This window comes from Thunnus maccoyii, chromosome 2 (genome assembly GCF_910596095.1).
Source record: "Thunnus maccoyii chromosome 2, fThuMac1.1, whole genome shotgun sequence".
Classification (NCBI taxonomy): Eukaryota; Metazoa; Chordata; class Actinopteri; order Scombriformes; family Scombridae; genus Thunnus; species Thunnus maccoyii.
The window spans coordinates 25,195,758-25,214,049 of record NC_056534.1 but is presented as its reverse complement, the minus strand read 5'-3'; the positions used below and the strand labels follow the sequence as shown (position 1 = coordinate 25,214,049).

At 39.6% G+C, this 18,292-nt stretch overlaps 1 protein-coding gene across 4 annotated transcripts in view; it reads left to right on the top strand.

Moving 5' to 3' along the window:
* kcnq5b (potassium voltage-gated channel, KQT-like subfamily, member 5b) overlaps window positions 1-18,292 on the top strand; it is a 120,579-nt gene that overhangs the window by 78,908 nt on the left and 23,379 nt on the right. For all 4 annotated transcript variants that reach the window (XM_042391947.1, XM_042391956.1, XM_042391966.1 and 1 more), the window contains exons 2-5: window positions 5,384-5,474; window positions 9,348-9,474; window positions 14,925-15,100; window positions 18,003-18,128. In XM_042391947.1, coding sequence (XP_042247881.1) covers window positions 5,384-5,474; window positions 9,348-9,474; window positions 14,925-15,100; window positions 18,003-18,128 — 520 coding nt within the window. The remainder of the gene's footprint in view (window positions 1-5,383; window positions 5,475-9,347; window positions 9,475-14,924; window positions 15,101-18,002; window positions 18,129-18,292) is intronic.

The window sequence follows — 18,292 nt, the reverse complement described above, 5'->3', positions numbered from 1 at the left end:
CTGACACTTTGTTAGGGCAAATGTAAAGAATGCTTTGAGACATGCAATGCATGTCTGTGTGGAAGAATGTAAGCACATGACCTCAAAGGGAAGGTCGAAGGTCATAAGGTCATGGCCTTGGTTCACAGTCCCCATAAAAGGAGGCAGACAGACTACTGTGGTTAGTTATGTTGAGACCACTGGTGATGACGTTTTTATAGATGATGTTTTACTCTGAGTTGTGCCAGCTTTTTGGACCTACTGTAGTGATGACATCTCATGGCCATGTTGCTTAATATATAGAGTCATTTTAAGTCCAGTGGCTTCAGACATGAAACCTAAGCTAAAACAAAGATTGTAAAAGGTGTTAATCTAATAATAGAATGGATACAGTTTGTGGCCATGTAAACAATAGCAGTCACGCACAGCATATGTACTAACAAGACAGACATCAGAAAGGCCAACAGACACGAATATTTTTATGACCCCGAACAGGTCTTTTATTGGGGTTTAGGTTTCACTTTGTGGTCTGCATCTCCTCATAAAGTCACTAAGGATAACACAGAGCTGACGTTAACGTGACACACTCTTCTCCTGGTCACCGGCCCGGCTTTATTTGAGAGGTAAAGTGAAAAAGCAGAAAATGATTTTTACTGTCTGCAACTCAAGCTATGGTATTTGATAAAGGTATCTTCTGCCAAAGCATGCGAGTCCACTAACCACCTCAGCAGGCTGTGAACTCTGACCTGTTTCCAGTATCTAAATTCCATACTACATACTAATTATAACCCAGTTTGAATTATGGAGTGAGTTAATTTGTGCTGAAACAATTAGTTGAGTAATCAATTAGTAAAAACAACAGAACATTTGTAGAGAACAGTTTTGATAATCAGTATTGTTGAAGTCATTCATCAAGCAAACTTACCAAAGTGTCACTGGTTTCAGACTGTTGGTTGGATGAAACAAGTCATTTGGAGACATCACTCTAGGATCTGCAAATTTTTGAGGCATTTTAAAATGTATTTTTAGCTTTTCATATACTAAACAGTTAAACAATTAAATGGGTTTAGCATTGCACCTCCATAAAGTTGGAACAGCCAAAAATTGTTGATCTTAAAATTCCCATAATGTAACTCGACTGCATAATTTGTTACACCTTTCCTGCCCTGTAAATGCTTATGTTTGTTAAACTCTCGTCTCCAGTGTGTAACACAGGCTTTCTGTTCAGAATTTGAAGTCTCATAGCACAAGCCACAATATCCCTAATTACATCATTACGTGATGCCATCATTAGGGTTATTTTTTCAGGCTTTAGAAAGCGTCCTCTAGAGCTACAGAAGATATTATATAACTGTTTTCACAGGCTGAGTAGTACCAACCAACATTATGTTTAAAATTGATGGAGCGCCCTTTTAACTGATTAACTGGAAAAATAATTGAGTGTGTGGTTTTTTGATGGACAGCATAGCATAGTTTGAAAAAAATGACAAAAAAAATTGTGGTCAGGGATGAAACAGCTCCAGGAACATCTCTCAAAAGAAAAAAAAAGTATTAAATCTTTGGAAAATTGTGCTTCCTTGTTGTTTACTTAAAGGTGCAGTGTGTAGAATTTGGTGGCATCTAGCAGAATGGACTTGGCAGAATTGGAATATAATATTCATATGTATGTTTTAATAAGTGTATAATCACCTAAAAGAATTCTTGATAATTACATAGAGAGCAGGTCCTCTTTCACAGAGGCCACCATGTTTCACCACCATGTTTCTACAGTAGCCCAGAACAGACAAACCAAACAGTGGCTCTAGAGAGGACCTTTCACATTTTTCACAAGTTTTGCAGCCACTGTAGGTTTACCTACATGCTTGGAAGGGAAGGTGTATTCAGTTGGTTGCAATGTACAACTTCATTGCTAGATGCCATTAATCCTACACACTGGTCCTTTAATTGGCTGTCGTTTTCCATAGTGAGTTGGTGTCTGTTGGCACACTTTTTATGTTATTTTCTATTTGTACAACATGATAAAGTGCATTCATTTCTGGTTTACCAACTGGTAAATAATTACATGCTGAACAATATTAGTATGTAATTTGGGACTGAGACAAGGTTCAGTTTAACTGTCACAGTAATAGGATAGAATCAGTTGGAAAAGGCAGTTATGAGCTACTGACGGAGAAAAATAAATATCTAAGTCAAGTCAAATACCACGATGGTCCACTGGCAAACAAAATTTTGATGATTCAGCAACCTACTAGTTCAATCAACAGGCAGGAGCAGAATTTGGCTTCAGGACCATGGACAGCATCACAGGACATATCTCATGTCGTGAGTGAGAGCTTCTTCTGGGACCATCTGATGTTTGAAAATCCAATCAGATCTGAGCATTACGGCAACATTAGTCTGTTAGCATACTGTGATCAAATTAACATATGACAAGGACTCATCAGAGAAGCCTTTTTGATTTCAGAGTAATGATTCTTTGCATGTTTCATTCTCAGTCAGTCTGTGGTTATCAAGGTTGCATTGCTCTTCGCCTGCTGCATTATATACCTTAGATCAAGTCCTTCACCCAAAACTCCAAATCCATATCTTGCACAGATAACAAAGGGGATCACAAAGGTGATTCAGAATAATGACGGATGATAGGGTATAATGCACTGTTGCAGTGTGTGGACATTAGTCATTAGTCTTGTTACTCATTTTCCGAACAAATCAATTAAATTATGCAAATGAGAACAGCACATACCACTTGTTGAGGGGAGCTGGGTCTCTTTCTGTTTATGTGCATGGAAGAGGGGTGGAGGATGCATTTGAAAGAGGTGATTGGGTGAGTGGGTGGAAGGACAGATGTCTCTGTTTTGTAATTGCGAGGGTGTGTTTGTGGTTGTGAGTGTATGTGTGTCTGCATATTTCTGAGAGTAAGCCAGCTTAATTTTCAGCCGCTGCTGTTTGGAAGGTTAAGAGCAATCACTCTGCTGGAAGTGTGGAGCGAGACACTCCAGATTAATTCAGCTGCCTGCGAGCGCAGGGCATCGTGACACACGAGGACCAAGGCCAGCTGAGAACACTAGTTTGTGGGATTAATTAGTGAACTTCACTGAGTGCTTAATGATTCTGTCAGGGTGCTTTTAAGTAGCTCTCTACCCCCTTTTAAAGTAAATATATCAAAACTGGAAACACGAGTTAGACTATGGATGAAGGGAGTTGATTGTCACTCTGTAATTTTTGGTCTGACAACCTTGTAAGTGTGAGACGCGTAGGTGTGCCAGTGACAAGGAGTTTGCTTTTCAGCTGACAGCACCACAATGCCTGTCACTAGATATTTTCCACCAGTCAAAATCACATTATTCGAATCTTTGAAAATGTCAACAGAGCAAACCTCAAACGTTTGAAACTTTAATTTCATGGAACCTCCAGCCGCTCTTTTCACCCTGTGACAGAGCAGAAGGAGGGCATATGGGTCAAGAAATAATGACATAACCATTCTTGTGGCTGTGGAAAATTTTGACCTCAGTTTTGGCTCTCTGAATGTCAGCAAGGGCCCAACGGGGGTCAGAACAGCACAGTCCTGTTCTGTACTGTGGGCTACGGGACAGTGACCTACTCTGCACTCCCACCATTTTCACACAGGCGCCATTCATACGCTGGACATAATCCTGATAGCCCCCGATTTTCAAGATTGAAAGACTTCCTTTCAACTCTGCGATAATCTGGGGTCAATTTTGCACCAAGGGGCCAATAGTAACAGTCCCCAGTCTTTACTTCAATACAGCTGTGGAGATGGACAAACTAGATGGCCAGTAATGACATGTCTGCAGCCAGAAATGTATATTTGGCAGTTTTGTATTCATCAAAAACATGAATGGTTAAGAAATAATTATGAGTTGTTTTCATATCATTGCACTGACTAAGAAACCTGGATGTAAGGACTTGAGTTTCACAGCAGTAAACTGGTGGTAATGGCTGACAATGCCAATACAATAAAATATTATAGTGAATACAGAAATCACATACAAGAATCCAAGTATGTTAAGATCATGAACCAGATATGTTTTAAGTTGATATAGGGATATTATTATTGTTATTATTATTATACAGGCCTTTAAATGAAGTAAACCAGTGCATTAGATTTTAATGGGTTTTCATTTTTTTAATTTTAATTTATGTTTTTTATGTTTCTGTACTTTCATGAAATACATTTGGTATAATTAAATCAAGTTTCACATTTAGGCTCCATATATATATATATATATATATATGGACATGGAATTTGAATTGGAATAAGCCACAATGAAGAATTAAGTTGATGTATTGGACACATTTCCTTTATATTGATGGAGCAAATGTTTTTCCTTTTCTTTCGGGAACTGGAGGTAAATATTCGTCCGATGGATCTCATTGGTGAACTGAATTTTTACAGATAAACAGTTACAGTTCATAGTTAAATTGTGATGAGATAAATGTTATCAGTAGCAGAGATGGCTGGTAGAATTACCCACCATGCAGCTTGTTATTTCAGTCTTGCTACTTTTAGCTTTGCACCTTTCTTCCAGCACATATCATCAGCCCACACTGTCATGAAATAAGAGGCCTGAGATTGAAGTCAGCTTTTGAGGTAAAAGTGTTTCACAAATGTAGAGGCCTAAAGGTTAGTGCTTGTCTAAAGGTCTGCAGTATGAATTATTAATGTGTAACTGTAAAAACATAACGCAGGACATGGCTGAAAAAAAGCCATGTCTGCTCAACTGAACCTCCACTTGGACAACAGTTAGAAATAAAGTACACACACAGCATGTTGACCAGCCTTTCTCCGGCAGGCTTAAGAGGAGATCTGAGATGATAAAACACAGATGTGCTCTCACCGTTTAGCATCAAGAGCCACCGTAACTCTAAACCCTGCGCTCGTTATTTCAGACAATGATGTGGTTTTGGAAGATTTATGTGATGGAAAAAAAAACAACATGTTATGCTTATGAAGATGGAAGGCTATGGTTTCCTGGCCAAGGGAGCGACAGTCAGAGTGTGGAAATGGTCGGATGTTGCTTGTTTTCCAATAGCCGCAGTTTCACTGCTTGTTTCTTGCAAATCATGTTGCACAAACAAGCATGATTAACTTGATATCTCAGGAAATTGAATAATAGTTAGGCTCATGGTTCACTGCAGAGAGGAAATAAGTTCTGTGATTGTGCTGCCAGATTGTTCGTGCACTGCTTCTTCCTTCAGCGCCAGAAGGGGTTCAAGAGTTTGTCATATAGGAAAATCCAGAGGACAATTCCACTTTAGTGTACATTTCTATAATCAACATTGAAAATTGTGTTTTGGAAGTTATGAATTTGATCCTCTGGTCAATGTGTTCACTTTACATCTATGTTGTATTTATGATTCTCTCCTTTGTTTTTCTGTTTAGTTTCATCTTGGTCTTCAGCTGTCTGGTCCTCTCTGTGTTCTCAACCATTCCGGCTCATCAGGACTTCTCCTCTTACTGTCTGCTCATTCTGGTAAGAAACTGGAGAAAAAAAAGAACTTAATATTTTTTCTCGATTTGTATTTGCATTTGTATCTGACCAAGACAAGAGGTTGTGCATTCTGTCCCCCACAGTTAATCTCTACCCCATTCAAACATTTTGACCAAAAAGAATGTCTTTTTTCACATATTACATAAGCAGTTACCTGTTCAATTATATTTTATGTGAAATCATTTTTTAAAGCAATATCCATAGTCAGGAACAAAACTGCAACAGAGCGTAAAGGTTGTAAAATTGAAATATAGTAACTCTGAAAATACTACTATCAGTATGTGAAAGACTTCCTCCACAGTCCCTAAAATATCACCACGGCAACAAAAATACAAGATTTGTTTTGGTGCTTGTGTTGCGGTGGGAGAGAGGCTACTCTGCATTACGAGGGAACGCTGGCGTATACTGGCTGCCACTCCTCTTTGCTAAATAGACAATTGACTGTGAACTTCACTGCTTGTGTGATCAGTGGCCTTCCTGCATTTAGCTCAAGCTTTTTATGTTTTTCTGTTTTCTGTCTGCATGTTATGATCACTCCCTGAGTTGAAATACATTCTATCGAACTGGTAGACTTTGGATTAACTAAATTACTGCCTATCTTCTCTACTGGGATTGGATTTTTGCACTATTCAACATACAGTGCTTTCTACCCGCTCTACTGGGATCCCTTTTCTCCAGAGGACAGCGGCTATCTCTTCTTCTAGCCTGCCGGCTCAGGTGTACCACAAAGACCCATCCGGCTCCCCTGCACTCTTTATCAGCGTTGAAATCACCCAGAGCTGCACTGTCACTGACGGACTCTAGTAACTGGGGTTTTTCTTCAACTGGAGCTCCCCTCATGTTTGTTGTAATGATCTCCACTGTGTGACTGTTACTTTGGCTGTTACCAACACTGCAATGCTGCCCAAATGACACAACTGCTTTAATTATATGTCCTACACCACCACACAGCTACAAAATGTACGCAGTTTCCTAATTACACCCGAAAAGGGGTTTTTAACCCACTGCCAAGAGTTTGGAATTTTAAGAAAAAGACCTCATTACATCCATAGAAGTTTCAGTGTAGAATACAGAAGCAAAACAAACTTGGGCGTTATCGATGGAAACATCGCGAGACTACCCTATACCAGGCAAGATGCAAAATAAGGAGTGGATCACAGTGTACTGCAGAGTTTACAGACTTCCTTTCTCAGCTCTGCCTCCTGCTACCATGGAGCTATGCAATACATCATCTCTCACTGATAAATCCCTCCTCATACATGACCACATCTTGGACAAGGGGCTTGATTTCATGTACCTAACAGAAACCTGGCATAAACCAGGAGACTACTCTGTCCTTAATGAGGCCTGCACTCCTGACTGTAGGTACATGGAAAAAGCCCAAAGCTCTGGTTTAGCAATCATACACCGGGCTGAATTGAAACTGTCTTCCAATGCCTGATCTTTCTTCTATTGAATGCCTTGCTCTAAAATGTAAGCCTCCACACTCCATGACAGTACTTCTCATCTACCGCCCCCCCAAACCAAACTCATCATTCCTCCCTGAGATACACAACCTCCTCACGTCACTCTGTTGTTGGTGATATAAATATACACATCAACAACCCCTCCTGTCAGAGTGTCTTGGCCTGAAGTAGCATGTTGATGTCCCTACTCACACCAGGGGGCACACACTTGACCTGGTCATCACTGACTCCGCCCCCATCAATAACCTACAGGTCTATGGATTTGACATTCCTGTCACCCCCTACTAACCCTAAGCGTCAAATGCTTTCTCGGAACTGGAAAAGCCATCAAGACTATGGAGCTCCAGCACATATCCTGCCCCGCTTCTGCATCAGTGGATGAACTAGTGGGATTCTGCAATACATCTCTGAGCAGTGTCTTTGATCTTCATGCCCCTGTCAAGACATGTGAGGTCAATTTTTCACACTCTGCTCCCTGGTTCATGTATGACCTGTGAAAAATAAAAACAGCTGGGCATGTCCTGGAACGACACTTAAAATGCTCAGGGCTCGCTGTCCATAAACTAGCCTTCTGTGAACATCAAAGGACTTTTCAAAGTCCCTTAAAGATGCTCAGTCACAGTTCTACTCTGATGTAATTAATAACAATCCTGGCAACCCTAGGCATCTTTTTTCCACCATGAATCATCTCCTGAAGCCATAGTCATCTTCCCCAATTGAGGCTACATAAGAGCGATGTAACAAGCTCTCCGTCTCTACTCCATTTTACTGGTGTCAGGCAAAGCCACATTGAGGAAATCCTCAGAAAGATGAAACCATATACTTGTGCCCTGGACCCCATTCCTACAGCTCTGCTCAAATCATACATCCCCATTCTCAGGCTCCTGATCACCCAAACTGTCAACCTCTCCCTTCAAAGCGGCAGTGTTACATCTGCCCCCAAGGTTGTAGTCATCTGCCCCCTCCTCAAGAAGCCCACCCTGGACCCAGAAGTTCTTGCCAGCTACAAACCTACCTCCAACCTCCCTTTACCACCCAAAGTGTTGGAGAAGGTGGTTGCTTCTGAGCTTCAGGACCACCTTAAACACAACAACCTATCTGAAAAATTTCAGTTAAGTTTTCGTTCAGCATACAGCACTGAAACAGCTCTGTTCAGGGTTGTGAATGACCTGCTAATGGCAGCTGATGCAGGTTCTCCTGATTCTCCTTTACTTGAGTGTTGCATTTGACACTGTGGATCACACTATCCTCTTGTAGTGCCTCCACACCACTATTGGACTGTCTCCTCCTCTCACCTGCCAGTGAGAGGAGGAGTTTATGAACACAGGAGGAGTGAAGGAACACACAAAGGAAACACAGAGCAAAACAAACCCCAGAAAACACAACACCATTTAATAATAACTCAGCATAAATCAAACTGTCTCCAAATAAATAAGCCTAGGTACACAGCACTACAAGCTAACCAATAATCTAATACAGTCTTTCAAAGATACAACTCAATAACATGAATGAGCAAACCCAAATGACAAAAAAGACTGGACAACGGAAGTGTAACACAGAAAATCAAAAGAACAAAAAAACACAGAGTCCAAACCATGAGTCCATGACACATTTATGATTCATGGACAACACAGTCCATGAAGTCTCATTCCAATAACAATTTGGAGGACAGGTGTAAAGTTCTATAGGTCAGGGGCCTCTGGTCTGATGGCAGGTTGAGTGTGTTGCTGTGATTGAGACTGTTGTGCGTTCCTATCACATTGGGTGTGATGAACCTACAAAAATGCTGATGAGTTACAAATTGAAAACACACACTAAGCTAGTTAGAATACAATACACTAATGACACCAAAGTTTGGGTGTGACAGGGTCAGGTCATCCATTCGACAGTGACTCATTTGTTTAAGTCCTTGCCTTGATGGTGGTAATTTTACTTGCTTTAAGCACTAATAACACTAAATGAGGTTGCTGGAAAGACAGAGAACTCCCAGTGCACATGAAAGAAAAATGCCTTTGAAAAGACTCTTAGTGTGACTCAACATATGTTTTTTAAAAGCCTCTAACTGAAAGGAGAGGTCATTTTGTTGTACAGTCGAGCATTTACTGCGCATGGTTGTCCTTGCAGCAGTAAATAATATTTCACAAATGGCACTGCACTAATTTCATCAGTTTTGTTATCTAATGGAACCTGAATCAGTGTGCGTGCATTAACAGATCCTGACATCCATTTTAATGACAAAAACATTCCATTAATGATGTACAATAATATATAATGATGTATTTGTAATCTACACTGACAAGCAATGATTCACATAATGCCTGTGAAACCACATTCTGTTATTATCATTAACGCATTGTCTCTGTCACTGACCTGCTTGAACTCCCTGCAGGAGTTTGTCATGATAGTGGTGTTTGGGCTGGAATACATCATCCGCATCTGGTCGGCGGGATGCTGCTGTCGTTACAGAGGATGGCAGGGTCGACTCCGCTTCGCCAGAAAGCCTTTCTGTGTCATAGGTGAGTTGTTGGAGCACACCTGTTTGTTGAATCACTCTTTTGGAATCAGACACTTGACCATTCTCCCCCGCAAACACTCCAGCAGTAGCACCATTTCCTCTCCTTCATTGTTTTGACACTTGTTTCATATTTCAGTTGCCTTCTATTTGCCCTCTGGTGAACACAGTTGTCTTCTCTGTGAACGCAATTTGATGTTAGGCGCAAGCATGGCTCCACAGCACGCTATTGACCATAGTTTGCTCGTGTCATTTTCAGTTGTGGTCAGAGCTCCTAAGAGGAGAGAGCATTTACGTAATGAGGTTGCATTTACTGCCTTTTATTCTTTCCACTGTTTAGACATGGGTCTCTCTGCTCCTTCTTGGAAGGTTTGGGTGCTCGAGGGAAGGAGAGCAGGGCTTAGCGGTCACGCAGGGTGCTGTGAGCTCCCATCATCACACATAGTAGCCACTGTTGTGGTGAGCACTGAGGGAATGTGAGCAAAACAGAAAGGCGCAAATAATGTAAGAGAGAGAGAGAGAGGCAGGGAGACAGAGTGTGACAGAGAGTGTGAGAAAATGAGAGAGATGATGGGATCAAGTAAGAAATTGAAAGAGAAGTTGAGTTGAACTCAGAGAACCTGAACAGTAGAGAGACAGATGGAGGTGATGCAGGCATGCATGACAATCAGCCCCATCATGCATTTGTGGCATTAACAGATACAACTAATTAATAGATTAGGTGTATGACTTATCACCTCTGTGTTCTCACTTCTGTCATGCACTGTGTTATGTATTAAAATTTTCTGTGCAGATAAGAAGGGGATTATGGGAGTTGTTTGTAAAATCACAGCTACAGCATTTTGTTGTATCTAAGTATTATGTCAAGTTGAATTGAACTGAAAATTAATTGTGAAAAATGTTTGTTTTTAGATTACTGCTCAGCTGCTACTCCTCCTAATTTAGGAGTCACTGTGTAATAGAGAATTGTTAACAAAGAAGTTTTGACATGCCTTAATGATTTTTTACAGTGCAGATAGAGGAGTGAAGTGTGTGATTGTGACTGACAGACTGATCTGGTTCCAGGACATTAAGAGGCTGGTGTATTAAAAACAATAAGTTAGTAAATACACCATGAGAGCAGTAAAATCTGCAGTTAAACGCTCAGACAATTTAACATTCCTCATTCCTCTGATGGACCGTTCAGATTGAAATTTATGAAATATTCATATAATTAAGGCGTCAATTAATCCAATTCCTCTGGTAGAAAGACTGATGTTTGTTAAATTAAAAGATGCTTGGCAATATTGCTAATAATCAGTCTCTGTAGAGATCAGTTTAGTCATTACTGCAAATGAAGGCATTTCAATTGCTTGATCGAAGCTATTACATTTTCCTTTGAAAAAACAAAACTAGTATTGTTGACCTAATTTTGTTTCATTTTATTTATTTATCATTTATATATTTATTTGTAGATTTCAATGTTTAATCAAATTTTAAGGAATAATTAATTGAGCATATAAGTTCATTTTTGACCTGTGATCAGTATGTGTGACAAAATAATCTCCACTAATGGTCCACTTACTAGCATGGCAAGACTTTCAATTGTATCTCATAATCTTCATCAGTGAAGGGATGAGGTTGGATGATTATTGGATAACCGGTGTTTCACATGTAGGACACGTGAACACATCTGAGCCAGTTCCATATGCTGATGAAGACCATGAGATGTGGTTGAAAGCTTTCTTTGTCACATAGTATTAAATTTTTCATCATATTATCATATTGTATTATATCAGTTGTTGTTGTCTTGTTAAGTCATTGTCACATCAGAACATAGAAGCAGATTAACTGGTAATGTTGGTAATGTTAACTGGTAATCTTCCTATATCACTCTGTTATATATTAATACTATTGATCTTCCCTTTGAAAAATAATAAATCAGAACGAGTCACTCTACTGGTTTACCTGTGAAATATCTGAAATGAATACTGAACCCTTAAAGTAAACTTTAAACTTTTCGTGTTGGTGTTGGCACAAATGATTGTAGCCAAAATTTTCATCATTTAGCTAATCTAATCTGTAAAACAGATCCAATTTATAATTTGTTCACACTTTTTGCTGTATAATAATGCCAGAAATTATGTTGAACAGTTTATTTGTGGCAGTGGGGATCCTCAGTTACTTGGTATCAAAGACAGAAACAACTTGGCTGTAAATATACAGAGTCACATTAGTGCCAAAATAATGCTTGCCAAGGGAAGTTGTTTACTGCTCCTGTGAAAATTCTTGGTGTGTTCAGAATATCAATTTGCATGCAAAATTTCAACATTCATATACAGATATACTGTATATATATTAAGACTCTCTCTCTCTCTCTCTCTCTCTCTCTCTCTCTCTCTCTCTCTCTCTCTCTCTCTCCCTCCCTCTCTCTCTCTCTCTCTCTCTCTCTCTCTCTCTCTCTCTATACATATATATATATATATGACTTCATAAACATCTGTGTATGTGTATGGCTTCTGGAATTACCAAAATGAACTCATAAATTAGACTGGAACCAATTTTACCATAGCTAAGCTAAGTGGTGTAAGCAGGTGATTTGTCCACTAGAGTCATTTAAAACCTGTTAGGACCAGATCCTTAAGTACAGACACTCCCTGAGGACTGAGAAAGAAACACATCCAGAACAAATGATTCCCAACCTGAACAAATGATTCCTGCCGCACAGTTCACGTTATTTATTGGGGTTTGTTCTCCGAAGGTGTGTTTGTCAATGTTGTCTGATTTCCCTGTTGGCTCTTTCACTTCAGAGTTTGCCTGAAGGTCACTTTATGCTGTAAATGAGGGGTTTAATCTTCAATCTGCTGTATATCCCATGTGGAAGTAAAATGATTACCTTGAGTTCATCATTTGTTTGTTTGTTTGTTTGTTTCAAATGTTGATTGTCTCAATTTGGAATATAACAGCCCAAAGAAATGACAGAACTGTATGTTGGGAGGCAGCTTGGGAAATCAGTGCAGCACCTGCAATGAAAATTCATTGATTTGGCTTCTGGAGAGATGAGATGGTTAAATCATTGTTAGTTTGCTCCCAACAGATTTATCTCTTTTATTTCATTCTCTGCCTACATTATACAATATGGTATTTGATCAAATTGAGATAATGATCCTATAGTATCATTCAAGGGTTAAAAAAAAGTCCAATTGAATCGCTTTACTTTGAAATGCACAAATTTTACATAAGGATATTAGTTTACATGTCATGAGAGGTACTGCTCAGCCTGTATAAACAGTTGTATAACGTTCTCTGTGGCTCTGGCGGAGCGTTGTAAAATCTGAGAAAAAAAACCCAAGCTGATGATTTACAACTTGTGAAATGCTGTTGTTAGCCTGTTAGACATGCTTGCTCCTGCAGTTTGCACTTACAACTCTCCCCACACAATCTATTTCCTGTCCTGCCTTCTATTTGTCACGGCATGTTAGTAAATTTCACCTGGCAAAATCCAGTTTGACTGCAGTTTGATGAAAAGACTACTGAGCTGCATTATGGAAAATTTGGAGGGTTTTGTTTTTAGCTTGACCCGTACAAGGGACTAATAGTCAGGGTATCTCAGCCTTTGCCGCACTGATTTAGTCCATTTTTGAGGTGTAATTTGATGCTCGCTGTAGGATGAAATCACTCCTCTTACTCCAAGACACACAATGAACACAGATACAGACTGACAAAAAACAAAACTAAAAGCCAACATTATTTGACAGATGTTTATGAAGTTTAATATTTAAAATTTTCAGCATTCCAAAAGTCCATCAATGAGATATTCCAGTCTCACTTCCTGTACAAACCTGAGGTGTTTTGTTTTATAATCATGGAAAAACCTTTGACTGACGACTTGTCGGCCTGTGCACTTCTACTCACATGGGCACACACCTCGATCACACACACTCATACTACAAGTGCGCGCACACATTCATCCTTCTGTCATTCACTTCTCTCATATTTTTCTCTCTGCACCTTCAAAGGGAGTGAAGCTGCTGCAGCTCTGCGGGTGCCCTGGAGACTCTCATCCCCTGGGTGTTATTAATATATTTTTCATAGTGCTGCTGCAGACTTTTCCCCTTTTCCCTCTCCCCCACCACGGGTCAACTGGTCCATGGTTTTATAGCAGGAGCCATCAGCCACACCTTGGTCAGCATTTTCTCTCAAACATAGGGTTCGGCGGAAGGACAGGAGCGGGAGGGACGTTTATACATGAGGGAAAAAACCTCTTGCACACAGTGAACTAAATAACACTACTTAAGGTTTGGGTTTCACATCGCGCGTCACTGAAATAGAAGATCCGTTTGCGAGAGGAGCGAAGGGGAAAAGAGGAGGAAAAATGTTATTTCTTGAGTCATAGGAGCTTGTTTCTTTAGTTGTCTGTGTTCTTTGTGGGTTTGATGTTATTCATTTGCTCAGTGTGGTTTCTGTGTGAACTTCCTCTGAACAGAGTCAAATCTGTGTGTGTGTACTGTATGAATATCTCTGCCTGTGACCCTCTGTGCCTTTGTTTGTTGATGTTTGAGTATCTGTCTGTCACAATTTGCAGCACATACAGTGATACAGTTACTTATACTGTATGTACATATGGGGAATTGAAAAGAAAGAAATGTGAAACCCAATGATGATTATACGTGTGTGAAAAAATCCTTATGGAACACTGCTTTACCCAATTACTTCTCTCCCACTGTCCTGTTTGTGTCTGCACAGCAGATTGATGTGGTAGCCAGGCACCTTATACATATAGTGTGTATACATAGGAAGAGTACACAGTACATTATTGTACAAGATGCCCTTGGCGGATTGTGTCAGCTCCAGCAATATGGAGCCTTTGTTGGGATAATTTGCCACAGTGAGGGGTGACAGCAGTGAGTTGCTGTTATTGCAGCAGCATGATAGACATCAAGCCAGCTCCATATATTCTGACCCCAAGGCTTGGATGAGCTATCCAGACTGTCTGTTTAAAAGGCCAGTTTCAAGTTAGGATCATTAATATGATATATTTGCCTTTAGGTTGTACTTTTCTGCTCCTCTGACAAGTAATTTCTGTTTCTTTTTGTTCTCATGTATATAAGCATGTTCAACGTATTTGTATTATTTTATCTTGGCTGTCAAAATGGTTATTTCCCAGTATTTGGGTGTTACAAAAATTTCACCAAAAAGTCACAATTCTCTCATGGTATGTAATAAATAAAATGAATTGTTCATTTAGGATGCAAGAAATAAGGGCAATACAGAATGAAATAACAGGTTAATTTATTAAAGGAAGTCTTGTTCTAGAATATTATTTCAATTTTAAAAGACATTTCTAAAACATTTATCGACCTGATGCTGATTTTTTTTTTTTTTTTTTTCCGTGGTTGAGTCATAATAAAATACACGTAGGTGTAGGTGTCTTTTGGTGAGCCCTTGTGTGTGTTTTTCCTCTCTGCCCTACAGACATCATAGTGCTGATTGCGTCGGTGGCGGTGGTGTCAGCGGGAAGCCAGGGCAACATTTTTGCCACCTCGGTCCTGCGGAGCCTACGTTTCCTTCAGATCCTACGCATGGTGCGAATGGACCGAAGAGGGGGCACCTGGAAGCTGCTGGGCTCTGTGGTCTACGCACACAGCAAGGTTAATGGCCAACACACACATACACACAGTTTTCCTGACTAAAGAACAACATCCCTGGAAGAGTTTCAATGTGACTTCCAGTGTGATGTTCTTACTCACTACACCACCATTTTCTGCAGATATAATGTGGTTACATGCACACTAATAATTAGATCTTAACATGAGTATTGAAATGTATCAAAAAGACTTTATTGTTGGATTCCTATGAAAATAAAAGAAGATGTGAAGAAGATGTCAGTTGCCCGGTCAGATTCATGTACTGTATGAAGGCAGTCTTACAATAGTGTCCAATAAAATTATTTACATAGCATAATGAAATATTATACAATTTAATATAGAAAGGTATGTAAAAGGTAGGTAAAAATATCTTTCTTTTGAATGTTAAAGTAAGCAGCACAGCTCTTACTCTCCATCTCTTTTATGTAATTCCTTACCTCAACTCATTCTCCTCTCTCTGTGCTCCACCTCCATCAACCCACGCAAGTCTATCAACCTCTTTTTACCTCTGCCTTAGATCAGTATGAGATGCCAGGACATGTCATTGTTGCTCACATTGTTCTGTTTAATTTCTATCAAAGCTACATATTCAAAGTGAATGACTGTGTTAAAATACTAAACTCTAAATGAAAAGGTCAAATACTGTAAGACTGTGTATGTGTGTGTGTTAGTGACGATATCTTTTGTATGGTCTCTCTTGTCTCCTGTGTCTCCTTTTGGCCACTATTAAGTTTCTCAACTTAATTGTTTGTAATGTATTCTGGGTGAAAAGTTGACAACCCATAACAACTAATTATGCAGCCTGAAGTAACAGAAATTATTGTCATCACACACACACACAGCTGAATCAGCTAAAAGGGTTGGTTCACCTAAATTACAAATACATACTCAATGCAGATAGTTTTGATTATATTTGTTTAGGTTTCTGGATTTTGTTTCTGACATTTCTGCCTTGACCCCAATACAATAGAGGTGACTGACACTTTGAATTGAATAGCATACAGTATGGATGAAAGCTGGGGTAGATGGTGCATTTTTTAAATTGCAGTGTATCCATCTATCAGTGTAGCCACCACCAGCAGTGAGCGACAGACAGAGCAGATAGTATATGGGTGATGTATGGGTGAAGACTGAGGTGCATTGTCCATTTTCAGTGTAGTGGAAGCCAGTGGCCAGTGGTTAACATCAGCTACAGCAGTAGCAATAACAGATTTATGGGTCTTGACAGTAGATTGTCAGCTCTTTTATGTTATGTTGTAAGGCAGTGTAGTTTGGTGGTCAGGTTAGAGTTCAAACCTTGTCTGGACATTTGTTTTGAAGACCCGACCCAGCTGAACCCTACTGGTAAGTTTGAGACCTGAACCTGACCTGTGTCTTCCTGCCAAGAGACTGCAGATGGAAAGTAGCCAGTAGCTAAATCTGGTCAAAGCATCCCTTTTCTCTGTATGAGATGAATGTTTTTGTACATGGGCCCTGACAAACAAACTTAATAACACTAATAAAACTAAAGAATTTGAGACCTAGGGCTATATTTTTGCTTTATCTTATCCATTACTTACTGGTAGCTCACCAGGCTAATGCAGCATATTGGCTACTCTTTCAATCTTCTCACTGGGGATTGTGGATCTACTGGCTGGCACAGTCAGAGTGAGAAAGAAAAAAATTTCTTCATAAATTACATTTGAAAAAAAACAAAAAAACAAACTTGATCCTGGCCCGAGCTCTAAGCTTTACACAACAAATGGCTCAACAAAACTCAAAACCTGATACTCTGCTGGGGTCTGTTGGGTTTGGGCCGGGTAGCAGAAATCTACTGTAGGTCAGGGAGATCAACTGTGCTTTGTTGATCTGGTTAGTACTAATGACTTCATGTTTTTGCCTCAAACTACTCTGAGTTCCATTTAAATGTGATTTCCTCATGACAACATCATCTTACTGATAGGTAGAATACTGTAGGTAGAATCATCTATATTTGCAATAAGACGCAATTTTGACTCTATTGCACTTATTGCACACTCACCTTGAGAAACCAAAGACTCATGCTAATATTTTATTTGTGGACTTTTCATCTGCTTTTAACTCTATTCAACCCAGTATTTTAGCAGACATATTGGCTACAGAATTTTCACTTGAAGCTGACTTGATTTCATGGATTGTCGATTTTCTTAGCTGTAGAATCTAGCAGAGTAGTCAGAGTAGGTATGTCACTCTCTGACAAAATGATCACTTGCACAGGCTCCCCCCAGGGATGTGGTTTATCATCTTTATTGTTTATTTTGCACACTGACTCTTGCACTAGTGCTTTCCCTAATAGGTACTTCATTATGGGGGTTGGGGAGCATGGGCCAGTTCTACTACAACTGCTACTACTACTACTTCTACTTCCTAAATTGGTGTGAGAAGTCAAACCTTCTCCTAAACACCTCTAAAACAAATGAAATGTCCATGCAATCAACCAACCCTACTTTTACCATAAACTTAAAGGGAAATTTCATTTTTATGTGGATGTCTAATCAGTGTTGATGGTAATATTGTCAATTAAGGAATATATTCCTCTGTGTGTGTATAAAGTATCGATCTATCCATCTATCTAAAACTTTTGTATGTGAAAAGCTCTCAGCCTACTTTAAAAGCAAAAGGATTGTACCTTCGTGTTAGAAAATAATTTGAGGTGACTGAAGCGGATTTACTGTAAAACACAGATTCAATATAGGGTCATAACTTTCACTTTTATCACCCGCTCATTCTATTTTGTAGGAACTTTTTTTCCCCACGTTCATAGAAAAGCCGATTAAGGTTGATCTATATTGTATTTTCATATGCCAAAGTGGGTGTGCATTATCAAAATCCTCTTTTTTCCCCCTATGATTACTCTCTGAATGCCAGTTTTGACCTCTGCCTGCAGGAACTGGTGACCGCCTGGTACATTGGCTTCTTGGTTCTCATCTTCTCTTCATTCCTCGTCTACCTTGTGGAGAACAAGTTCAACAAGGAGTTTGCTACCTACGCTGATGCCTTGTGGTGGGGCACGGTGAGTTTTAAGGAATATCTGTCATTCTGGCTGCCAGCATTCTGTAAAAGCTGATAATGGAAATGGTGTATTTTACATATGCCAGACATATTTTCATTCCCATCAATCCACCTCCAATAATCTGTAGCTATCGCTTGGATTTCTTAAATTGATGCTTTTTTCAC